The sequence below is a fragment of the Triplophysa rosa genome, linkage group LG12, assembly GCF_024868665.1.
Source record: "Triplophysa rosa linkage group LG12, Trosa_1v2, whole genome shotgun sequence".
Lineage (NCBI taxonomy): Eukaryota > Metazoa > Chordata > Actinopteri > Cypriniformes > Nemacheilidae > Triplophysa > Triplophysa rosa.
In genome coordinates this window covers 11,188,180-11,215,883 of record NC_079901.1, presented here as the reverse complement: position 1 = coordinate 11,215,883, position 27,704 = coordinate 11,188,180, and the positions used below count along the sequence as shown (strand labels likewise).

General features: G+C 38.4%; 1 protein-coding gene across 1 annotated transcript in view; it reads left to right on the top strand.

The window, feature by feature from the left end:
• cd276 (CD276 molecule) overlaps positions 1–27,704 on the top strand; it is an 82,231-nt gene that overhangs the window by 12,184 nt on the left and 42,343 nt on the right. The window contains 2 exon segments of the mRNA XM_057347464.1: positions 8,895–9,242; positions 12,080–12,376. Coding sequence (XP_057203447.1) covers positions 8,895–9,242; positions 12,080–12,376 — 645 coding nt within the window.

The window sequence follows — 27,704 nt, the reverse complement described above, 5'->3', positions numbered from 1 at the left end:
ATAGTATTTACTATAGTAAACTGCAGTAAAAGTCTTAGATACTATCGTGTTTTTGAACTTTACTATAGTATACAGTGTTTATTGATTTACTACAAGGGCACTACAATTTTCAATAGCAAATACTATAGTTCACTAAAGTATTTTTGTCGAGAGTGTTCAATTTAACAGGACTTTTATTTTGACGGGTCTTTGGGAAGACGCTTGAGTTTTTGTGTTTGCCATTAGCTTCACTCAAACAGTAAACGCTCATAAAATAAACTCTCAGAGCAAATATGGAGATGAAGTTCATGTGTTCATATCCTCATACAGTGCAGCGCAGATAAATCCTTGACCATCACTCGTGTTGTATGTTAAACTGTGCACATAATTCACTCAGACACGCAGAACAGCCAGATGACATTTAAATAACAGGATTCCGCTCCGCGTCTAGGTTAAAGCATCAGACGAAATAACGTTATAACATTTCATCTCGTCTCGTTTTGGTCAACGAAAATGAAGAGACATTTTAGCATAGTTTTAATTTTGTAAACCACATTTAGTCTCGTTTTTATTCGTCAACAATATTGCATTATACATTTAATTATAGTCATCGTCACATGACCAGTATTTACGTTGCGTCTCGTCTCGTTTTCGTCACGTGATAAAGGTTCGTTGATGACGATATTTAGTCATAATTTTCATTGACGAAAGCAACACTAATTCCTATTATGGCTACATTAAAAGGTTATAGCTAGATCTGAAGTCAGTTGTGTTTACATTCTTAATGCACATTTCTTGTCTTATTATTTTATAACCTGTGTACATTTTTCCAAAGAAATTTTTTTGGTCTTTGCCGAATTTCTCTGATGAAAATGCAATGACTTGCTGTGCTTTTGAAATGTCTTGGGTCAAGTTTGGATGGTTGGCATGGCCCCACTGGCCCTTGCTGCTAGATGCCGTAACCACACCATATGCTTCGGCTATTTAAAATAACCTATGTCTGTGTTCTGACGCAATACTTTTTTGACTCTTTTTTTGGTTAATATCCTGTTCCTTACGAAAATATGTGACATAAATTGCTGTGAATGCCTTTTCATGACGACCTAAAATAAAATAAAAGATTCTGAAAATGTCTTGTGTAATATGGTACGGTGGATACCATGGTCAGTTTTTAGGGCTACTGTCTTTGACAAGGAGAGCTGGAGAAGGGTGTCAGGGATGCTGACAAATGGAGGGATTGTGAAAGAGAAAAGAGAGCAACAGAACAGCATTATTGAGTGTGTCTGATACAGCTCAGTCTGTCACCTATAACATATACTCACCTCTGATCAGATCCGCGAACACAGAGACACCACAGACTGATAAAGTGAAGCTGAATCTCCCCTGAATATTGTTCAACTTTGTGTAATTGAAATATTATGTTTGTACAGTATTTTGGATGTCTAGACTACATCTAAAGTTAATTTAAATGTAATATACTCCAAGACTATAAGGTAGTGCATTTGGATTCAGAGTATAGCAGTTTACTCATTTCTCATGGGGATGCACAGCCAGTTGTATTCGGACAAAATTTCAAATGAGATATTTTTATTATCAAAATTGCTTTATGTAGTCTACAATAAGATTACAGCAAATGGAGATTTTGGCTTAAGAACTTTAATGTTTTTTTTTCAGAATCCATTTAAACTCACATGTCTCCTCACAGTTTTGGTCGCTGATCAAATTGACATTTAAAGAAGTTATAGATATGAACCTTATTTGCATATTTTATAGCTTTGTATTATTTGTTTATTTTGCTTCATTTGTTTTTACTTCACTTTTCAGAATGTGTATTGTTTTAAAGCAGCTTTACAGAAAAAAGTTTCTACGTCACCATAAAAAATCTGAATGATAAAAAATATAAAATGTCTTTTATAATAGGTGATATCTAAAAGTCCAGTTGTAAGAGTAAAGTATAAATGATGCTTTTTGTTATTGAATTTTAGCAGATTATGAGTCATTATTTTTTAATAAATAAATTAAAGGGACAACACAAGGTAGTGTTTAAAGTAACACAAAATGTGTTGTCTTCCTGAAAGGGGTCATATGGCGTAAGTAGCGTTCCTGTCAGTACAATTGCTTTGGAACCTGATATTCCAAATATGTTAAAAGACGTTACATTTCCGTCACACACTTGCAGTATTCGACCAATCACTACGCACTGGTTAACTGGCCAATCATAGCACACCTCGCTTTTCAGAACAATGAGCTTTGTAAAAAATCAGCGCGTTTCAGAGAGGCGGGGCAAAGAGGAGATACAAACATGCACGGTATGTGGAAAATACAACGTTTTTGAACCGTAAATCGTGTATACACATTGCATTACATCTAAAACATACGATAATAGTTGTTTTAGCCGTGTCATATGACCCCTTCAACTATTCCAGAGTTAAGAAAACATCTGATACTTTAATGGGATTTACATTAAAGGACCATTTCACATATGAAACTTCTGTCATTGCCAGTCTAGCCATAATCCCTGTTCACTTACTGTATGAAAAACACTTTTTAACGAAAAAAGAAAGCCATACTGGTTTTCAGATAGATAAGTGTGCGTAACTATTGACAAAATTTTCATTATTGGGTGAACTTTTCCTTTAAAAGGAACCCAGTGTATAGAGAGATGTATGGCTTAATACGTTGTAAAAGCCTTCCACTACTAGCATTTGTCGTTAGAAACACATAAAATATTTTAATTTCTTTAAAAAAAAACTAAATTTAATACTCATTTTAACCTAAGGAGGCTGCCATGTTCTTTTTCGATGACGTAAAATGGACACACTAATCCGTTCTTCAGTAAATATAAGGTGCTGTACAAAAAAAATTAAAAATAATGCTAAAATAATAAAGTAAGAAAATAAAGACGCTATTTGGCGTATTTTCATACATTTTAATATTGTTGGTCAGAAACAATACAAACACACATATTAATAACTAAAATCATTGCGAATTTAAGACACAATGTTTTTAGCCGTTATAAAATGCATTTTATCCAGATTTGGACTTTTCTGATGTTGATTTACATCAGTAGCCTATTGTCTTCCCTCTCTCGGTCATTAGCTGAAGGGGGCTAACGTTAATATCCACATGTGCTCTAATACAGAATAAATAACCAACTGCAAGCATCTTATTATTGTGTTTATCAGTATATTCTCATAATGTATAAAGTATACGATAATGGTGGATGATGATGTCTTAAATAGTCTTAACTGCCTTAAAGGAGGTAGTTTAAAGCTATGATTTAATGCACGCTCACCTTGAATAGATGTCTAATACTGAACGCATTCTTCTTTCATGGCAGGCTGGCTTGTGTCATGAGGACATATCGCCACCTACTGTCCCCGTGTATTTATATATATGATCTTATGAAGTCTCATATTTTACTGTTATATATGGAAAACGTGTGTGCTTCGCTGTAGCGTTAAGAGAGCGGGTTTAGCCTGCAACCATTTGACGTCACAGATTTTGACGCAAAAAAATGGCGGCCTCCGAGTAAATCTTTTTTCAAAGTTTATGAATACTGTGACAGTTACACTGCTTTTTAATTTCACATTTAGAAAGTCAATGCCATTGTTAATATATTAAGCCATACATCTCTCTATACCCAAGGTTCCTTTAAATCTTCAGAAGTGCAACCTCTGAGGAATAAAACTTTACTCCGGGGATAGACTTCCCCAGCAGGTCTTTCATCTGAGCGAAGTCTACGACAGTTTAACTGCTCTCGATTGCCAGCGTTGATCTCTCTCTCCTTCTCTTTTTATCTCTCTGCTGCTTCACCTTGGTAGCTCTGTTACGTTTTTATTCAATAGCTGGTCTACTGAAAGGCCTGTGGTCTTCAGGACCGGCGCGTGGAGCGGGAGAGGTACCCCTGACTCTCCTGAGTAAAATGCTTCGGTTCAGAGAGGTGGCAGACTGAGGGGAAAACGTTCTGCTCCGCTGAGGGGATTTGAATGTGTGACGTGTCTCTATACACGCTTGTGTTCAAGGCTATAGCGTGTGCAATCAAAAGAGCGACTGAAGGGAGAGAGAGAGAGGCTGAGAAGAGGGTGTCGTTGGATGGGCAAGAGGAGCAATTTAGAAAGACACAGTCAAGTCTTTTTCTGAGCAACAAAGCACTCGCTGAGTGTCGAGGGAGTGTGGGGTAGAGGAAACGACAAAAAGAAAATAGGACATGTAAATAAACAGCATAGAGATGTGTGCCAGCATTTATAAGGGTCTTAATGACTTTATTTGATTCTAATGGCACATGTACTCCTGTTTTATGATTTTTCTTGCATATATTTCTCTCTCTCTCAGCATCTCAAATGTTGCCCAGCACAATTTACATGAAGTGCTGGATGTAAATTCAAATGATCCCACCTTATATTACACCTCTCCAATATTCCAACATACACCTAACGTCTCTATCTCCCCGATATTGTCCTGTTCCTGCTAAAAGCGTTTCTCCAGATCAATCATCTCTGGTATTTAGAATGTTCCAGCACCCTTACATAATTCCTAATCCTGGCATTCACCGCAGACATGGGGCAGATTCACATTTAAAGTGTTTGAATGAGGATTTGGAGCTCTTTTTAATGGTCTTTCAGTCCTTTAGTTAGCAGCTATTGAACCAGACATTCTATGTATTCAGCTGCTGTTTCTGCTGTGGCGCATATTTTAATCTTTTAATTGTTTTCATACCTCGGTCAGCTGCGGGAAATATTGAAATAATGTTTTTGGATGCAGTTTATGTAAATTATTAAGGAACGCTTTAGACATTCTGCAAATAATGTTTGGCAAGAAGTCCATAAACGTGGTCCAAAAAATGTAAATGTAAAGTGATTTTTAAAGGTCAGGTCAGGAAGAACTAGAAATGTTTGTAGAGTTTTACACAGAAAAACCAATTGTGCATGGTATATCAGTGAGATTAGAGATTTCCTTGAGTCCCCCAGTGAATCTCAACCATGTCCAGCGCTGTGTATATCAGTTAAAGGGATAGTTCACCCAAAAATGACAATTCTGTAATCATTTACTCACCCTCTTGAAAAAAACCTGCATGAATTTTTTCCTCGCAGAACACAAAAGAAGATATTTCGAAGAAAGTTGGTAACAGAACAGAGCCTGCACCCATTCACTTCTATTGTATGGACACAAAACCAATGTAAGTCAATGGGTATCGCCGTGGTTCGGTTAACAAAATTCTTCAAAATATCTTCATTTGTGTTCTGCAGAAGAACGAAAGTCATACAGGCTTGAAACGACAAGAGGGTGAGTAAATGAAGACAGAATTGTTATTATTTTGGTGAACTTTCACCTTAATGTAAAAAAAAGAAAAACAGACAGATTGTATATACTGTATGACTTCAACTCTCTCAATCAGCATCCATTTTATTGTGTGACAGAATGAATAGGACAGCCCTGAAGGTTCAGTGTTTTTAGCATGTTAGCGTGTCGTTTCACACAAACAAACACACACACACTTTTACTGTCCCCTGTGTGGAAGCAGATTGAGGTTGATTTGAGCATCATTAATGATTGTGTAAGCAGCTCAATGAGGACAGACGCATTCCTGAAGAGTTCAGGTTTCCATGACGTCAACCCCTCCTCGCACTACTGTCCCACAGCGCTCTCTTCCTGGCTGGCACACTTTAAACATGCTATTACAAACGTAATACAAGAGTTTGTCATGCATAAAGTGATTTGAGGGGTTGAAATAAATATCAGTTTATAATATTTATAATGTATAATGTTAAACATTTTGGATGCAAGGTTGAGTGTATATATTTTTAGACTCTTGGATTCACTCTTGGGACCTGTTGTCAGGGGCCTTTGGCTCTTTTGATGACTGAAGGGCCAAAAAGGTGCCAATGTGAGAACAGATGTCTATTCTTATGCTTATTCCATTCTTGCTCTCTGATGCATTGGGCATCAAACACACTTAACAGTGTAGTTTTGATGTCAAAATACTTTCTCCTAAAGCAGATTTATATGTAGAGACCTATCAGTAAGCCATAAAAACTGTGACGCTGCAGTGTGATCAAAACATTGCTGTTCGTTTGAATGTAGCGACAAGTGTAAGCTTTGCTATACAGTAACTTCACTGGTAAAGGATGGTGATAGCAACACCAAGGTCAAGGGTTTGATGTTCAGTGAATGCGTAGAATAATAAAATGCATAGATTTAGTCCACTGTAGGTTGTTTTGGATAAAAGCATCGGCCAAATCCATAGATGTTATAAATGTTAGTTTAATCAATGGTGAGTTGGGGACTCAGGGGTGAGTTGGGGTGAGTTTTCAAACAATGGCAGACAAGGAGAGTTGAGAAACATTTCAGGTTTAACCACCTCAATTCTCAGCACCTCAGACATCGGTACACACTACCCTCACTTCAAACATTGAACTCTCCTCTTTCACCCCACTGACTGACACTGAAGTCACCAGACTTTTCTCCAGCCACCCCACCACCTGTTCCCTTGACCCAATCCCCTCCCATCTCATTCAGGCCATATCCAGCACACTCACACCTGCACTCACACACATCATCAACACCGCCCTGCTCACCGGCACTTTTCCATCCACATTCAAACAGGCCCAGGTCACACCCCTACTGAAGAAACCCACATTGGACCCCTCTACTACTGACAGTTACAGACCTGTCTCTCTCCTTCTATTTATTGCAAAAACACTTGAAAGGGCAGGTTTCAACCAGGTGTCTTCCTACCTATACCAGAACAAACTAATGGATGACAAGCAGTCTGGCTTCAAAACAAACCACTCCACTGACACTGCACTGCTATCATTCACAGAAGCACTGCAGCTAGCCAAGGACGAATCTAAATCCTCGGTCCTGATTCTGATAGACCTATCTGCAGCGTTTGACACTGTCAATCACCAGATACTGCTAGCAACCCTGTCATCTCTAGGAATCTCAGGCTCTCCTCTCTGCTGGTTCAAATCCTACCTCTCCGGCAGATCCTTCAGGGTGTCATGGAGGGGCTCACTGTCCACTGCTCACAACATGATCACTGGGGTCCCTCAGGGATCGGTGCTTGGACCGCTGCTTTTTTCCATCTACACGACATCCTTGGGCCCTATCATACGGGCACATGGCTTCTTGTATCACTGTTATGCTGACGACACCCAGATCTACATCTCGTTTCACCCAGACGATACCACTGTAGCAGCTCGCATTACAGCCTGCCTAGAAGACATCTCAGCTTGGATGAAAGAGCATCACCTCCAGCTGAACCCTGCCAAGAAAGAACTACTCATGTTTCCGGCACACCCCATGGTGCAACACGATCTCACCATCCAACTTGGCAATACCACAATCACTCCTTCCAAAACAGCCAGGAACCTCAGAGTCATATTTGATAAACAACTGTCCTTCAATGATCACATTGCAAAAACAACGCGGTCATGCACGCCTCGTCTTCCAACAGCCCAAAAGGGCTCATGTGACACCCCTTTTCATCTCTCTCCACTGGCTACTGGTTGAAGCCCATATCAGATTCAAGTCACTAATGCTTGCCTACAGGACTATCACTGGATCAGCACCGGCATACTTTCACACCCTCCTACACTCTTACACCCCATCAAGAACCCTGCATTCAGCAAAGAAGCGGCGTCTTGTATTGCCTTCCCATAAGGGCAGTAAATCGCTTTCCCGCTCATTCTCATTCACAACTCCTTCCTGGTGGAACATTCTTCCTAACTCGGTCCGGTCAACCACATCTCTCAAAACATTCAAAAAACTACTTAAAACCCATCTCTTCTGTGAATACTTGACAGACAAATGAAAAAAAAAAACCACTAACACTCTCTCTTTCTCTCAACAGGTAGTGGTCTAGCTTTTCTTGAAACCAGTAACTTTGTATTGGCACCTATTGTATTATTGCTCCTATATGACATATAGCTTATTGCTCCTTAAACTCTTTGTAAGTCGCTTTGGATAAAAGCATCTGCTAAATGACTAAATGTAAATGTAAATGTCAATCAGGATTTAGTTTTAGTGTTTATATTGCTGGTAAAGAATGTATGTATGTATTTCTAATGTAATGTATGTATGTAACAATATTTCAACTTTTTTTATAAAAAGGTTGAAAAAAACTAATAGAAGAGCTTTCCTGTGCTCAGTGGTTAGAGCATGGCGCTAGCAACGCCAAGGTCATGGGTTGATCCCAGGGGATTGCACATAGTCAGAAACAAAATGTATAATACAATGCAATGTAAGTCGCTTTGGATAAAAGCGTCTGCCAAATCCATAAATGTAAAAATATAAATGTAAGAATATTCAGCTGTATATGACTTTATCTCACAGAACACAAAATTATATATTATATAAATTGTAAAAAAAAAAAAAAAACATTTTTTAATTCATCAAACATTCAGAAGCTTCACATTTAGAATATCACTTATTAGTTCTCTCAAGTCTCTTCTGCTCCTCTGTTTGGATGTAACACCCTTCTGTTAGTTTAGATGCAGAGCTGGCATACAAATCAGCAAATTCAAATCATTAACACATGGAAATGATGTTTATGTTTATTTATAACAAATACTCTTTGATACTCCATCACTATGACACAAAAATAATTGTGTCAATATTAGTCTGTTTGTGTTTTCAAAGTGTTGAAGGGCTTGTCAACTGTAAATGGATCATATCAAACTTTCTTTCTTCAATCCACTTCAAGACCATTTTATGAAAATATAAAATAAAACGTTTTTGGTGTTTTGGTGAAATCAAAACTAAATGAAACATTTTTTCTTCTTAATGTTTAAGATCCACCTGACCATCTTGGTCTTGCTATGAGAATAGTTTACCACCATAGGATAAAAAATCGCTCATGAAATAACCTCTTTAATAAACTACTTTTCTCCGTCTCATCCTTCCTTCTGCAGCTCTGAATGTCCATGTCCCAGAATCCCCTGTGGTGGCTCTATTTGGGATGGACACAGTTCTCAACTGCTCTTTCTCAGGGGTCACAAACTTTAACCTGTCCGACCTGAGTGTGTTCTGGCAGCTATCGGACACCAAGCGCAACGTGCACAGTTACTGGCATAGCCGGGATCAGCTGACCGACCAAGATGAGAGATTCGCCAACCGCACGAGTCTGTACCCAGATCAGCTGATGGCGGGAAACGTGTCGCTCCTGCTGAAGAAGGTGCGAGTTGTGGATGAGGGGAGCTATTCCTGTTTTGTCAGGGTTCAGACGCACAACAGCGCCGCCCTACTAATGCAAGTAGCAGGTAAGAGGACGAGTAACACAGAAACAACACACAAAACACAGTCAATATAGATGTCGTATTAAAAGTGAGTCCAAGTGGAAGAATTTTCATTTGTATTTATTAGATTTTATGAGTTGTTGGCCTGAAGGAACGTTCTTGTTTGTAGATAATCAAGTCATTCATTTGAAAAGTACATTTTCTAAAAGCAGCTTCTTGTGTTTCGAAGCAGTTCTGCAGAAAATCAACGGTAGCAATTTGGCATGCAAAATCATAGTTATAACAATGGAAGTAAACTGAGCCTGCATTCTGTTTTAAAAGCAGAAAAGTACAAGAAAACTCACCAAGAAAGTGTCATAAAAGTGGTTTAAATGACTTATATTCCATCCGTAATTGACATGATGCCATCGATGTTGTGGATAGCACTTAACTTGTATTGAGCACAGAGCGTTCCTTAAGTCTTGAAAATCGTCTGTCTACAAAATCTACTGCCGCTCTACACAATACATACATATACTGTATATGATATCAACATTCGAATATCTGAAAACTGATATATCATTGCTTGCGATGCTCCAGGCTTATATGTAATGACTATTATGCCCTTTATACATATAGTACTTTGTAATAATGTATGTTATTATGGACATCACTTATGGATATTGGAGGCATCTTGTATGATTGATATCTATGCACATCTCAAATAATGGTCGTAAAATGCTTAGTGCTTTTGCAAAGGCCCAATAATGAGCGTGATCATTTATATGCGATTCTCACGAAGACCCTGATCAATATACAGTAGTATTGATTGTTAGTATTTCATGTGATTGATGGTCTGCCTCAGTCTCTGGAGAGAGTGCTCAAGTGAAGCTGGCTATGTGTGTTATTATTTTTATGTCTGAGTGCACTCAGACTTACTGGGATACATCATTATTTATGATCTATAGAAGCCATTTGCCCATTCTCCAGTCTTTCTCTCTCTCTTGCTCTCTCTGTCTCTCTCTCACTCATTCTGTATCCGTTGTCTTGCTTTTTCTCTTTCTGTGAATTGAATTAAGTAATATTAATGCTCAGTATTGTTCCACTTTTCTCTACAACTAATGAAGATTAAAGAAACAATCGTGCCACTTTCAGTGTTAAAGATCTGAGCATTGTTTTAACATTTGCTGCTCGCCATGAATAGGGTACAACGTGATGTCCCATTACTTTATTAAAGCATTAGAGACACGGTGCTTTGTGTAAGACGTATTTGACCAATTATTTAACCTGACATGGAAAGTAGTTCATTTTAAACAAATGTGTATGTCCTCCTTTTTAAACTAATGGTTTTGGTGTGTCCCATTTGAAGATCTTGGCTATCCAAAGTATTAAAATGATATTTGTGTCATCATTTTAAGACATGGTAACATTAGTATTTAATTAAAATAGATTTCATTTAAAAAAAAATGTTTGGCCCTGTTTTTTACCCTATTAATGGAAAGTGCCATTTCTTTTTTTTCCACATTTTTTTATTGAAAGACAATGCATGGTCAGACAAGAAAGTGCCATTTCTTAACCATAATTATTTTATGGTTAAGAAACTTTATTTTATATATGCACAATTTAGAATCTTTTAGACCGTAAATCGTATTATATTGTATTGTCATTGTGTTGAATGTCTGTACTAGAAGCTTCCAACACCAAAGAAAATTCCTTGTGTGTGCAAGCACACTTGGCAATAAAGCTCTTCTGATTCTGATATAGTTTTAACCTCTTAAACTCTGCCCCAATATTGCATCATCGAATCTTTAAGTTGTGGAGCACAAAACTAGACATACAGTATATGATATCGTTTGAAAGCTTAGAATTTCAGATTTCTACCAATCCCATCAATTTTGCATTATTGTTACAAAAAAGAAACATAATAAGGTCTGGATTCTTCAGCCCCCCCCTCATGTAGATATCATATAGTCAATTTCATATGTAGATCACACAAAGTCACAAAAGTAAGTCATATCAAATAAAAGCTCAAACTTTGAGTGTTTTCTGTAAAATGAGACCATTTTGATCAGTTTCAGTATTAAAATATGACATCAGAGTTGAAGAGGTTAAACTCAAAGAGGTTAAACTGTCTTTGGTCAAGCTGGCAAGAATCGGCACAGGTCCCCACAGAGATCTCCGTGTCCGTCAAGCGGACGGCGCCAGAGGTCACAGCCTTGTTGGCATCACTGCCCACTTTTCCGCTGCACCCCACAACCTCCTGATTGCTTTTTCTCCCATCGCCACGACGCCCCATCTTTTTGTTTGCCGAATTATGATTGGCTCTGGGAATAATGCCGGCTCTACTTTTCCGTCTGGTTGCTCAAGGGACGGTGGTGCAATGATTTCTTCATCTGGCAGAGTAGTGCTAACCCCCAACAAAAAACACTTTATGGCTGCCCCGATTTCCCAGAAGCCCCAGCTGCTGCCTTAGCCCCCCTCCCCCCCAGCTGTGGTGCTAGTACCCTGTTGAGGGAGACAGTGTTCCCTCCTGAGGAAGTGGGCGTAGATGAGTGTGTCAGCAGATGATTTCCGTGTGATGTTGAGCCATGTGTGTTTTATGCTAAGCTCCTAGAATGTAATTAACAATTTAATGGGAATCATGTCAAGCCGGTCCCAAGGTGGCACGCAGCGGTGGGTCGCTAAGCTAAAAGCTAAGCGCAGTCACTCAGATTTCCTTTTTTCTCTGTCACCGTAGCTTTTTCTTCCCTCAAGTTTCGACGTAAGTTCACTGAACGTAATGCTGTTGTAGACAGGTGTCAATGTCAGCCAATGTACACTTTTACCTGCCATACCAAGACGTACCACAAGGAGTGCTAAATGATCTCTATTTTCATCGACAGCTCCGTTCTCCAAACCCCTGGTCACCTGGGATGCCGAGCCCAACCTGAGGCCCGGTGAAATGGTGGCCCTCACCTGAGTGGCGTACGGAGGATATCCTGAAGCTGAGGTGCTGTGGCAGGACGGAGCCGGGCACAACCTGACGGACAACGTTATCAATTCTCAAGTAGCCAATGAGGAGGGGCTTTTCAGTGTGAAAAGTGTTCTGACTGTCATTCTGGAGCCCAACAGCACGTAAAATTGCCGACTGACCAATCCACTGTTAGGAGAGGAAGGACAGGCATCCGTTACAATCACAGGTGGGTAGCTATAACGTTTGATGAGAAAAAAGCCAGATTTACTTACCCAAATAATTTATGTGAACAACTCTTATAGAAATCTGGTCATGTGATTTATGGTCTTTTTGAAACTTGACTTGATAGTGTACATTCACTTTGTAGAAGAGCTGCCCGGACTTTCTGTTAAATGGATAGTTAACCCAAAAATGAAAATTCTGTCATCAAGTAATCCCCCTCTTGTCATTTCAAACCTGTATTACTTTCTATCTTCTGCAAAACTGAAAAGAAGATATTTTGAAGAATGTTGGTAACCAAGCAATGGCGGTACCCATTGACTTGCATTGGTTTTGTGTCAACCGCCGTACTGACATGGTAATCTCCTTTAAAGAAACTTGTTGTTCTTGCTTTATGTGACAAATAAAAAAATTACAAGAAAGCCATCATGTATACTATCTATACAACATTTAAATAATGTACAGAAAAAGCCATAGGCTTATTTCCATTGTTTTCCTCTAAATGACTGGATAATTGCCATATTAGGGTGAACTATCTCTTTTAAATTCCTTTATTTTTTTTGTAATAATTCAAAAAGAACCTGAAGTCTATTAAAATCTTTGCATTGATGGCTTAAACGACATCCCCGTCTTTCTCATAGCTGCTCACCAACCCAAATGGGGAGGAAATAATGGATTGTCCAATTATGGTCCAATAAGCATCGCCATCGTTTTTTTCCCCATGGTTAAATGAGAACAGCGCACGATTATTTCACAGATTATTTCTTTGAAATTGGAATGGGCTTTCATTGGGCCTTTAGTGCTTAGCTGGAGTAATGAACTCAGTTAGGAGCGTTTGGATCTACAGCACGTAGCACATTGAAACACAAAGACCTCTGACTGTAACGGTACTGTAAGCGGTTATTAAATCCTCAACAGTGAGTCATGTCGATGGATAAAAACCATCGTAATGTCTTCAGCTTTCATCCTCAGCTTTGTCGCTTACAGTTCGCACAAGCAAACCCTGGGGTCAGGTTCTTCTTCCCACATCAAAACATCCCATATCCTATTTCTCATTCTTCAGATGAGAAACTTCTGGAGTACCTGGCCTGTCATACAGCATGTCACCCTGATCAGCTGTGATCACAGCAGCCGGTAACAATAACGCTATGCGCGGATCAGCTCAACTACGGTAGCCTTACAAGTTGTTAGTAAACAGCGTCAGAGTCTATGTGTGAGCTGAGGGATCATGCCGACCTTGTTTGATATGAAAATGCATTTGCATTTGTTTACAACAGCTGCTGTATGCTCCGCAGCTTTGGTAATTAATTTTGACCCAGCCGAGCTAGATGCAGTTTCCGCGGTTGTTTTTTATACATTAAAGCAAATATATTTTGTAACCAGACTTTGCTTTGAACCAAAGCTACACATGTGATCACATTAATATCTGACACTAAAACTAAAACAGATGCTTTTCCAGAGTTATAACATGCGACAGTTTTTATAGTTGATATCATTTGCAATAATGGTTGTGTTGAGCCAGGCACCTCTCCAACGCTTTACCTGTAACACTGTGCACACAGCACATTCACGAAAATCAATAACTTAACATCACAGCCGTGCCGTGTGTACAACGTGTGGTCTTTCACAGCAACGATGCTACTTTGTATTTCTAAACCTTACCCTCATTGCATTATTTGTTGAAAATATTAACAGAAGTTAGTGCGTAGGAGAGAAGTTCTGCGTATAAGGGCTCAAAATGTCTTTCTAAGTGAGAAGTTTAGGACGTCTATCAATGATCTATTTAGTATTCAAAAGAGACTTTCACCGGAAGAGCATACCGGAGACGAGAGTCTGAACCGACCCATTAAAATGTCACACTTCTCCCCAAATTCCCAAAGAAAAATTACAAAGTAATACAGACGTACCCACAAATGAATGAAAAGGGAAGAAAAAAAGATGGCTGTCGAAAAGTCTGTCAAGGCTCACGGTGAGAAAATGAACAGCGGGAGGGACGGGTTCTTATGCCGTGGCATTGAAAGAGGTCAGAGAAACTTAATCTCAATCTCAATTAGCCACAACATAATTCATCAATTACCTTCTGTCATTTCACTTGAATTTTCTCATTATCCACTGAGGTGTTATAGAGATGTATTATTTATTGCAGAAAGTGCATAATCTTTTGTGTCATGAACTTAGAGTTTATGTTTCTGTACTCAATCCATGCTTTTGAGGGCCTACTGTATATTATGGCTTGGTATATTTAGGTACGATATTGTCATGATTGTTGGAATATAGTTTTGGGTAAATTACATTGTACATTTTTATTGATAAGGAACATCATATTTCCTGAAATGTCCATACCAATACCAATGTCTATACCTTGTGACCTGTCATCATTTAAATAGTTTAGTGTATATCAAATCATTTTTTTGAAGGTCGATAGCATAATAGACAACTAAGGCAGCAACAGATATATTCTTTAAAGAGAAAGCAGTCCCATAATGCTTAGCAAACTTAGTTATAAATAATAATAAAAAAATGGAATAAAAATATTTCATTTATTCAACCTGTCATTTATGTAATTATAAACCTATATGACTTTCTTTCTTTCTTCTGCAGAACACAAAAAAGATATTTTGAAGAACATTGACCCCTATTGACTTCCATTGAATGGACACACATTTCTCAAAATATATTTGTGGTCCAGAGAAGAAAGAGAGTCATGAATGTGTGTGGGTGAATGATGGCAGATTTTTTTTCCCTTTAACAAGTATACTAGAAATACTTCCTCTCAATAATGCAAGCATAGTTGAAACATGCGACCACCAAACGCAATAAAAATTCACACTAATGAAACTATTTATTCATTATAGTTCTTAGCTATTAGTTTATTTTAGTTATGAAGCTGCCCTAAAAGACAGCTGCTTATGTTGGTAGTAGACATTTCGCAATACTTTGGAACAGAGCCATTATGCTGCTTTATGTCATGTTGATGATCTGTGTAAACAGCGAATGAAAGATGACAGGGAGAGAATCTTACAAACCTCATTGCGTCATGTACACCATTAACTGCACTGTAATTTTCTAGATGCTGTTTATAATGACAAGAGCCCGAATTTCATCCATTTGCATAACCAACATTTAAGAGCCGAGTTTTATAATGGAGATGGTTGACCAAGAGAAGCTTGCTGGAATATCTAGCAGAAAACCTGGAAATTGGAAAAAAAGAAATTGGAAGCTGTTAGCAGCAAAAAGCAGGCCCTTTGCTGTCCATGATTTTGAAGTGAAATGACAAGCCCATAGAAATTGTAGTGTGTTTGGTATCCATACTTTGGTCAGGTAGTGAATGTTATTCTTATTATTGTTTTGTTGGATGTGTATCCTGAGATGATCTGAGCTCCACTTTAACTTTGAGTTACGTAAGAGTGTTTTTCAATCAATCTGCAGCTATCGACCTTGAGATACTGTAATAAGCGGAGGACTGGAAAATGAGTCGAAACCCCGAGAGAGAGTGAAAACAACAACATTTAAAGATGGAGAGACCAGATGATGGGTAGACCTCTGACACCGCCTCTGAAGAGGGAGAGCACACTCATATGAGCTAATGAGCTAACGGTAATAGTCGTGATCTTCCACACCTGACCCACCTCATGGAAGTTTCTGTTTTTCTGGCTGTTTCACTGTCCTGTTTAAAGACTTCATCAGAACGTGGAGGTTTCCTTTCTCAGGGCACTTCTTTCAGACATATGATATCTCAGTACAGTGGCCTCACTGGAAAGTCCTTCAGCATGTCGAGAGCTCAGGAAAGGGGAAACCGGTGTGTGAGTGGCTATATGGAATGGTTTTATTGCATAATAGGGAGAGACTGATACTGTCCGTCTCTCTTTGCCTGTATTGTATTCTGGGTAAAAGGTGAAGGGAGTCAGAAACAAAAGGAGATAAACCAGCAGCAGTCAATAGACTGATAGAGAGTCAGGGAGGGTGTATCCGAGAAACTGGGATGCTTAGAAATGTAGCGATGGTGATTTTGCTGTGAATAATGTAGCCATGGTAACCACAGAAATTGTTATAGTAAGTTGAAGTTCTGTTTGTTGAAAAATGCCCTGTCAACCTTTTGTTTTCAACAAACACAAAACACACACACACGCGCACACACACACACACACACACACACAAGATAAGTGAAATTATTTAATATGTTTGTAATGCATTTACAAAATTTGAATTCTAACTTTTTTTATTTTAACTGTTTTACTGTAACACTGTATCTACACCAGACGCGGCGCGACACAACAAAATACAATCGAATGCATTAGAACCATTATAATTTTACATTTTGTTCACACTGGATACGGCGTGGCATGACAAACGCAACCTGGTCTCATAGGAAATACGTTCCTTTTGAACACTTTTTGTAGTGCCCCAAAATACGTACCATCAGGAACATATTGCAACCCGGTATCACAATTTCCAACAACAGTAACGTTAACAACACCATATTATATTATATTCGGGTGTAATGATTTTGAAATTAATCAGACGTCGTATTTTGTGTACGTTGTTTTATTTCGTACGCACAATTTAGTCGTATTTGAGCACGTAACCCGACCCGACCCCACCCTAAACCTAACAGTTTCTATATTTTACAATATAAAACACAACATGTAACAGGAAGATACGAGGCCAAAGAACAGACTCGAAAGTGATCCCCTTCTCCATTCGCCGTAAATGTTAACCGTTACGTCAGCATCGACAGTGAAATGGCATTGGCTCTCGTGTGTCTTGTGACTAGTTGCGTCATTACGCTAGCTTACGTTATGAAATGGCATTACTGTGCAGTCACACCGCAGCCATCGGGAGCATCAAAGTGGCCGGAAGTCATTCATTTTCAATGTGAGCAGCAAGCAGCAGCGCGGCGCGTCTTGGCCGTTGAGTATTTATAAAATCATTTCAGAGGCAAATCGTGACACTGTTAAAGTCCTTGTGAAATAAAAAAATTACAATTCCTATTTTTTTAAGGAATATTGAAGTGTTTATTATAAATAGCTTGTCAGTGTGGATCATTCTCTTTTTAAAGTTCACATTCTTCTCATAATTTTCAATCAAAATCTGGAAATGCACTTCCGCCCTCTAGTGGCTATCCATCTCTAATGACTTAAGTTAGACGGCTTGGGCAGAACATCCGTTAACTCCTCCCCTACATCTGTCAGCCGGCTGCTAGTTCCATTTCAAAATGCACCGCCTGCTTTCATATTCAATCAATTTTCCATGAAAAACACAAGCCACGCCCACAATTTTTCTCATTCTATATTCCGTTTCACTCGGAAATGCATCAGAATACGGATTGCAACTTCCTGTTCACAAAACCAGTTATTATGTTTAATAAAGTGATTTGCATTTTTATATGGCTGCATTGAATTATCACGAAGCGCAACATTTTGAACATTCTTAGTTTAAAACAGATTAATTAGGAATTATTGCTTCAATACTGAATATTACTGTGCTTAAATCTATGTATATCAAACCTACCATAAACTTCACAGAGCCATAGTGTTGACACGTTTTGAGGCAAAATCAACCTATAGCACACACGCCTGCCTACTTATTAAACGTCTCTGCATGTTAAGCTAGGATAGTAGTATTTTAGCGTTAAAAAATTACACCCTGTAGCTTTAGTAACCCTTCAATATTTCACTCACACAGCCAACATTAGTAAGAAAGTCTTTCTGTTTTTTTCCTTTATTCCCCCCTCTCTCTCTCTCTCTCTCTCTCTCTCCCTGTGTTATCATCTGGTCCTCCACTTGTCCTGGCAAACGTCGCCTACTAAATTGCTACCTGACACAGCTCGGTTGTGCTCGCAGTTGCCTAAAGAGTCAAGTAAGCAGAGAAAAAGAAAATGAGAAAGATGCAGAGAGAGAGAGAGAGAGAGAGAAATCGAGAGGCGGACAAAGCTGAAGACAGAATGATAGCAGCAAGAATGAAACCCTTTATTAGTCCTTGTCTCTTTCTCTTCCTCACCGGCCTAATTTGAATGTAATTAGCGCATGCATTGCTAGGAGAAACAGCAATCTAAATGAGAGTGTTGTTCAATCCTGCTTCTTGATGGGGCCTTGTATTCATTACTGTCGGAGACGCAAACAGCACTTTTCACGCTAGTCTGATTGGTCTGGTCACGAGACCACGGTGCTAAGCAACCCAAACACTGAGAAACAAAAGCTGTCAACGGGCGATTTCATAGTAGTTTTTGGGGTGGATCGGGGTTGGATTATAGAGTTTTGCTCGTGAAATAAGGTTACATTTGGATTTGGTACACTGATTTTGAAAGGTGTAAACAATACTGGTCCTGAAGCACTTCCTGTTTCAGTATTTTATTATCTTTTATTACACGGCTCATTTGAATGCTTGATTCTGATTGGCCAGTCGCGACATTCCAAGGGTTGTTATTTTCAAATAACAACCGCTCAAAACTAATAACACCCTGTAACCCGGATGCTGCAAATCATTTTGAGAGGGGCAGTTTAATATTACACAAAAATGAATTATAAAGATGTCTTTTAATAACATAAATGACATTATATTTACAAATGATTAAACCAATTTGCCTGTTCGTGACGTTTGAACGTCGTTTCTTACTTTAAAACCGAAAGTAAACGGCTTTTCCTCGCGGAAAGTCTGCATTCGGTAAAAATGAGCTAATAAAATATTTCCAATTCACATTTCATGTCCAGTTTTTTTCTCATGTGGCAAGTAGCCGTGTAATAAGCAGGATAATGTACAAGCAGCCGGCTGTTATCGCGAAATGAGCCCCTTCAGTGTGATGCAAGCTTATTTCTGCGATAACAACCGGCTGCCTGTACATTATCCCTTACTTATTTCACATGATTTAAGTCTTTCTTCATGGCTAATTTCAGTTCTACATTATTTCAAACAGAGATGGCAAATTGCAGCTTTAAAGACAAGGAACTAAATGATGGCCAAATGTTGAATGGTTTCAAGTTTGGAGCTCATTTTAAGCTTTTCCACTCCATGCTCTAATTGCGTGTGGTCAGGGTCAGCGTGTGCATCCTACTCCCATAACAAACGGCAGTGCCAAAGCATATTTTACCTCTCATTAATTTTTCAGTTTAGCTGCTAATGGGACATGTGTCATTGGTAAAGGTGAGGTTTAGCTAATAGTTCCAAAATCAATCTATTATTGTAACTAATCAATTGTTCATGAATGAGTAGTTCTCATTCAAGGGCACAGCAGTGGTGGTCCGTGCATTTTTTTATTTTAATATCTACAGTAGGGTCATTGCAGTTAACAAGTAAGAAAACATGATTGTTCTACGATGTTGCCTGGCAGAAACTAAGACTATTAATTATTATCTTTTTGTTTTTATTTTATTATGAGTATTTATGTTTGTGCATTTGCTGTAAAATCCTGTGTAGAATTTGGTTTCGCGCAGCCTATCGTCTGCCTTGGCTCAGCGATATAAAATCATGTTAGTTTCAGCATTTTTAGGGAACACTAAACAGTGAATAGCCTTAAAAAAGCTGGTCCATACACTCCTGAAGCTTCCCTTTCACTTATTTACATCCTGCCCCTCCACTGGATATGCACACAAATTACTGCAGCACAAAGGAGGTGTACAACCTCCATAAACTGCTTTTGTTCTGGCTTAAGAAGCACTTTAAATCACTGCTGGCTTTGTAGAACAAAACGTTGTCTTTGTGTGTAGTTTCAAGTCTGCCTGAAAATGCTCTGAGATTAGCCGGCTCCTTCAATGTACTCAAACTGATAGGAAGGCCACATATATTATATGTGATATAAATTTAGGATGTCCATTTTTTATTTCAATTTATGTTTTTGGCATACAGTGCATATATTTTTAGGGTCATCAAGTTGGGTGTGTGTGCTGAGGTAAGTGTGTGCTCAGAGCAGGTAAGCAACTGTAAGGTCGCTGGTTTGATCTTGAAGGGAAAGAAATATGAACATTTTGGAAAACCCTAAACAGAAAATGCCTCAGAGGAGCAGAACAGTACCAAAGAACTGATACTTTAGGTCATTGTAGCTAAATTCGACATGTTCGATAATCCGCTTGAACTCCGGCCAGTAGTGCCGCTGTCTGTCATGAGTATAAAATATAGAAAGGAGGGACACTTTGAAGTTGACCCAAATGTGTTTGAAATCTTGAGCTCATGGGCTCTTGGTTTAATCCTTTAAATGGTGTGGTTGTCTTTTTAATCCCACTCTGGGCTGCTGTATTTAATACTGGTCAGGCAGGAAGTCAACATTAAGCTGCCTGATGTGCTAGACATAAAAAAGTATCATTTTATGACCCCTCAGGTCACGTTAAACATTTTGTCTGACACCTTCTTGTTTTATTCTGCGTGACAAAAGATAATACATATGATGATACTGACGATCTCAAAACATTGTGTCTAATATATTGTTTAATAAATATATGTAATCTTGGGGGAGGTTAAATACGGTTGTAAGATCTGTCAATACAGTGTCACGTTTGTGCTGTTGTCTGCACAGCAGAAATGACATTAGAAGTGAAGAATTGAGACTAAAACCTGTTAAAAAGGAAAATGGCAAGGCCCACTGACCGCAGATTCGGCATTGCATGTTTAATCTTTCTTTTATTATTTTTCGTCCATTCACAGGAGCCGGTAGGCGCAGAGAAGCATTAGGTAATCAATTCTTCACAAAAAGTGCAATAAACTGTAATTCCGTATTCATAAAACATAACGTTCCACTCTCACATCACTTTGCAGGCACTTTAAAAGCGGTACATTTTCAATATATGTATATATTGTTTTCTCTTTGTTCTTCTGTAAGAAATGTGTCGAAATGTCTACGCTTAATGAACATCTTTTGTCTTGTTTTCTAATAAAAAATATCTAAACATCCATTAGACAAGATAATTTTACCTGTGAAAGAAAATTTGCATGGGATATTCAGTTCAGATATTCAGAGAATCTATCTTGAATTGAAGAGTATTTGCTGTCTGGTTTTTAGCATAAACATGTAAGAAGGAAACCTGGCAATGGAATACGACAAGATACTGTTATATAAGAATATATTTTCTCTGAAAACAAGTCTTATGCAACCTTATGCAATTTTGCATCTCAGATAACTCCTGTTGTTATGCATTTACTGAAAACGTGGTAAAGATACTTGTTAAAGGGATAGTTTGCCCAAAATATATACCGTATCATTTATTCACCCTTATGTCATTTCAAACCCATATGACTTTCAACAATAAATGAGTTAACTAACTGCCTCTCTTTTCCATACAATGAAAGTGGATGGAGACTAGGGCTAAACATGCGGTCACTTTCATGTTTGTTTATAAAGAAGCACAGCTGGGATTTTCTGATGGTTAACTCATTTGGTATTTCATAGAGTAAAGAAAGTCATAACATGAGAATAGCTGCTGACAGAATTTCATTTTAAGCAAACTGTTCCTTTAAAGGGAAAGTTCATCTGAACAAAGAAATGTATACAGATATGGAACAACTCGAGGGTGAGTAAATGATGACAGAATTTTCATTTTTGGGTGAACTTCAAGTTTATGACTATAAAGTCCTTGTATAAATAAATCTAGGATCTCTGATTTTTACAAATACAACAAATAGCACAGCGCAAAGACTGCTCTGCTTATCCGAAGTGCTTGTCGTTGTGTTTTGAAAATGCCTTTTTCAACCACAGATCTTCTCTTATACCCATAACATGCATGCCGTCTGTCTGAGTATGTGTTTTAGATTTTTCTGCCTTCAGATTGGCAACGGTGCGGCGCACATCCTGTGATGATTTGATGATCCATCTCTGTTTACTTGTGAGCTTCTATCATCTGCCCTGTGTGGGGAGGAAATGCATTGCATCATTCTTTTACAGCGAGGCAGGCGGTGCTATCCCAGATCTACTCGGCTGTCGAGGGTGTTTTGTAAAGCCATTAAAGATTCACATCTGCTCCCTTCATGCGCCCATCCTAGAGAGTATCTGCTGGTGTAGTAAACACAAAAAAAAGAGAGCAAGAGAGAGACAAAAATCGACTCTTGCTGTAAATAGTATTGGAATTTTCATTCTTTACTGCCTGGAAATCTTTTTAAAGGTTGCATTGATTCTCACAGAGAGAAAACATAATATAAGACAACTAAACAATCGTAGAAAAAGCGTTGAACGAAAGGGTCTCTTCTGTCTGTGCACAGTGTCGTGAACTAGGTTGAGCACCAAGCATCACCATCGTCTATGGTTTGGTGTCTAGGGATGGCGAAAAGACACAAAGTCCTTATTATGGGTGAGTTAGCATTCAGTGAACCATTAGTCTCCAGAGTGTCTAAAGATGAATTCTTCCAAACACAGAGAAAAAAACATCATTGCTTGGTAATCCTCATTTTAACCCAGCTGTCGAGTGCCGTCCGGTCGCGATAGATCACTGGAAACGTGCACAGTCGTCCCAAAGTGCCGTAATCGCCCGAAGACACACGCATTTGCATCAGCCACTTAATTTTAGCTGCTTGCGAAGCTGCGGATTGTAAATAATCAAGTGAGTAAATAAATAAATAAAGCAAATGCGAGAGGTGCCGTTCGCAAGATCACTTGTTTGTCTTCATCTAAGATAGTTTAAGATGGAGGTCTGGAGGGGAAGGTGGTGATGGCCATTAAGTTTAATTGATGGTTTGGGAAGAAGAGGGAGAAAGACAGGATGCTGTCACAGGATGAATGAAAATCAAGGCCTTCAGCTCCACCGCAGTTAAAACGCGTCTCATCTGCATTTCAGCTCTGCACACAAATGACCAAACATAAAAGTCCTTGAAAAAAATGAAGTGTTTCTTTTAGCGTTAACACTTACACACGCACACACAAACGGATGAACATATTTCAAACTTCAAGGTTCTTCAACTAAAATAGCTCTGATCTCTTATTTGTGTGTAGTCTCCTCTGAACGATCAGTCGCTCGTCATTCAGCTGGATGCTTGTGGACTTAAGCTTGATCCAGAACAGAGCACCTGATCTGTCCATCACATCATCCAATCAAAAACATTACTGGTGACCGTGGAAAACAGAGAGATGTGGAGGAGAGATGCCATTGGTGTCTTGATGTGGACAAGTGTGTTTTATTGGATTGAATGAATGTTATGGCTTTCGCAGACAAGCAATTATCTGTCTCACAGTGGTACTTTGTATTTGTAAAACCTTGAGGTGAGGCGAGCATGAAAGAGATGTGAGGAGTTGAGAGAAGATGAGAGATGATAGTTGCTGTATTTGCATTGGCCTGTCACTCCGTTTATATGTTCCATTAACTTGATTGAACAGAGTCGCAAAGCAGATGCTGAATCAAATAAAACGTTATTGGTACATTTATTGGCAAAGTAAATGCTAATATACTGTCGTTTACAATGGGGATAAATCTAGAAAAACATGTCGAAGACATTTAAAGGCACAGTTCACCCAAAAATGAAAATTCTTTCATCATTTATTCACGTCATTCCAAACCAGTATGACGTTCTTTCTTTTGCACAACACAAAAGAAGATATTTTGAAGGGTGTTGGTAACCAAGCAACATTGAACCCATTGACTTCCATTGTATAAACACTAAATCACAGAGACATTTCTCAAAATATCTTCTTTTGTGTTCCACAGAAAAACATTATCATATAATGTGTCCCTTTAAAGGTGCAATGTATGAGGATCTGTTGACAGAAATGCAATATAATATACATAGCTATGTCTTCAGAGGTGTATTTTAACGTGTTCAGAGGTGTAATTTTTATTACCTTAGAATGAGCTATTTCTATCTACATACACCGCAGGTCCCCTTACAAGGAATTCACCATGTTGTTTCTACAGTAGCCCTAAACTGACAAACTGCTCTACAGAGCGCATGTTGTACGTTATCGCTGTTATCTCGTTCAGCAAAGAAGCGAAAACGTGACAACATCTGATTGCAATTTGCAACCTCACCACTAGATGCCGGTAAATTTCATACACTGGACCTTTAAGTGAATTACAGTTAACTTAAACAGTACATTTATAATATTAAATAATAATGTTTTGTGTACAGATTAATGATATGTATAATACATTTGCTTATGTTTGTTGTATTTCCCTCTGTGTGGTTTGTTTATAGTTTCATGTTCTTTTGTTTGGTGTTTCCATCAGGAAGTCTAGTGAATTCATTCAATCTGTAAGCTTGTTAAGGTCCTCACCTTAAGCTCGGCGCTGTCACCTTTGACTCATTTAATTCTCATTCCGAGTGCCTCAAGTAGCTGTCCATTCTCTGTCGACACCCTTACATCCCTCTATATTCATTTTGTTGCGTAATTCTAATCAGGCTGTATGGGTACAGGTGCTTTTAAATCTATGAGCCTTCTCATTTCAATGCCTGAGTCTGACATTACACCATCAAACGAGGGCGCTTTTAACATCAAGGACCGTATTTAGACACCACCACACATACAAATGCACACTTGGCTGTCTCTAATCAGCCCCTGCTGGTTGAAAGAGCGTCTGGCTAGCTGAGAGTATCTCACCATGGTGTTGATAGCTGTCACTAGTGATTGTTCGCTACACCTTCTCGCCTTCTCCCAGCGACTGCTTGTTTTAGAGCTAATTAAAAATTTAGAGCCCAACTTTTTAAACTGATTATGGCCCCCGAAGTTTGCCTCACTTATGTCCTGCGGCCTTAAAAGAAAGAGAGAAAGATAGATAGAGAGAGAGAAGGGAGCGAGCGAGCAAATGGAGGAGCCGAAAAATCAATAGCCCAGTCTGCCTCCGACATCTTAATGTCAACGGCGTGGGTGAGATGTGTGGAAATGATGGAGCTCATGTCAATCAGAGGCTGACCATCACACCACGTGCTCGGCCTCAGTTTCTTTCCCGCCCCTGGGGGGGAAGCGCTCGCTGCAGGATGAAGTGACCACCTCCACCCTCCAGGGCATTTCCATCAGCACTGCAGGGCTGCCCTACATTTCCACTATCATCTTGTGCTTCTAATGAGCATGCTGCAACGTGTTTGCTTTGAACTGTACACACACTCTTAATGAGCTGTCCTACCCGGCTTCACACTTATTTCTTTCCTGCTCGCCCCCATCATTTTTTCCTTTTTACCTTGAATTGAGAGAAAGAGGTTAACCCTTTAATGGACACACCTAGAAAAAAAAGAGAAATGATGTACTGTATTTGCATTTTGTTTTCTTGGGGGGGGAAGTAATAATAAGTAAGCTATTAATTACAGGCCACATTTATTATTTACAGACCCACAAGTGGACAACAGGAAATAAGTTATTAAAAAATAAAATTGATATTCTAATAATTTTACCATTAAACTGTTTTGTAAACAAATTGATAACAAGTTCAAATGAAATAAATTGTAAAGAAGTTTAAATTAATTAAATTAAATTACATTACATTATAAAATAAAATACTTTAGCAAATATAGGGCAGTATTAATAACATTTTATTAATTACAGACCCATAAACAAATAGTAAGAAAATCAGATAAAATAAAAGAAATAACAAAACACATTGAAATCCCTTGATATTCAAATAGTTAAAGTGCATATTTACCATCAAATGACATTTTAACTCTCTGCTTTAGCAAATATTTATTATAAATTAATAAATGTCAAAATATACAGCTTTTAAGAAATAAGACTTACATGTAAAAATATAAATAGTAGGTAAACATGACGATTGTGCATTGTAAAAAACCGTGGATAATTGTGAAAATATTACAGGCACTGCACCTGAATAGTAGAGTTGCCTCAATTATGTTAAACCAACTTTCAAAAGTATATTTCTACTCAAAATGTCCTCTTTTAAATGGTTTATACGCCTGTTTAAAGGTCAGAAAGAACACCATGATCCTGCTGTCACATCCACAAATCCTTGTTTATTCTTTGTGCTTGTACATTTTACTGAAAAGCTGTGAGACTGAAACATGAATGAATTATATTTAAGTGCTTTTATGCAGCTCTGGCTTTTTATGCTGCAGTCCCTGATATGGATCTTTTAGTATTTTCTCGGTAAGTTCGCTGCTCTGTTAAATATGTCAGACATTTGTCTGGATCTATTAAGAGGTGCTTTATTGATCGGTGTGAGAAGGACGATGAGTTTAAGTGTGTTTACATGGTAATGTCTTTGCTGAAAGCTTGGTCATAGACCGGAGGAATTAGTCTGCCCTTTAAATGAGGTAAGCCAAGAAACGTCTATGACCCCAATACTTCATTCTGCTGTGCTTAGCTCATAAGGTTTACATTTATTTAAAGGTGAAAGGTGAACTTTTATTAAAAAATACTTTCGTCTACGTTATAACAATTAGATTTTTTCGAAAACTGTAACACTGTGGCTCAGTCGTACCAAGGAAGAATTTCATGTGATGTATATGCAAGATGACAAAACTACAGTAATAGTACTATTGGTTGGCAAGGCCTACCTGGTGGTAAATCAGTGAATAGTCATAATTTAAATGGGGTTTTTTTGTAACAATATACTGTAGTTACAGGAAAATTCCCACAGGAGTTACTCAAATTTCAAGTCAATGTGAGCTATATTTCAATACAATGTATGGACTAGATTTGGAGGACTGAAAGTCGGGAAGCATGTGCTTTTGAGGAAGCTGAAGGTCAGCTTCACCCCTGAGAGAGCATCTTGATGTATCCCAATTAGGGATGGGAAAAATCTATATTTCCAAGTATTGCAATAGACCTACATTCTCACTATATTCTTAGTTCAATTTTTTATATCAATATATTTGACACTTCCATTGACTGATTTCTCTCATAGCGAGTTGTAAATCTAAGAGATGCAGAGAGTTTATTTGACATATTATTTTAATGAAAGATTTCAAATACATGTTTGATGAACCAGACACAATAACACCAGAAACATGTTTGGAGAAAGTAATTATGGCAACTTGATGTCAATTTTCTAGATCAAGAACACAATATACTTCATGTTTCAAACCTACAACCTTTTCGATACCATCCCAGAGCTATAGTCCCTACAGCACCGGCCTCTATACTCTGGCTTGGAAACCAGTTGCATGATCTGTTGCATAAAGCACCCATGTGTTCCTTGCAGCTGCAGCTGTCTGTGCAAGGCGATGATGTCACTTTTAAAAGCATGTCAGTGAAGGAATGAGAAGCCGGGTGTCTGGGGTTAAGGGATGAGTGCCTCTCCTGAAAGCTAATAAGACAGCCCTTCATTTTCTCAGCTTTAAAGTAATTCAATCAAACTCGCAGGAGGAAGTGTTTCCAGGCAAATATGCTGATCAGTCAACAAAAAAAAAAAAACACGTTTGGCCACATCAGCCTTTCTCACCCTCCCTCTCACATAGGTGCTTGCAATAAAGCCTTA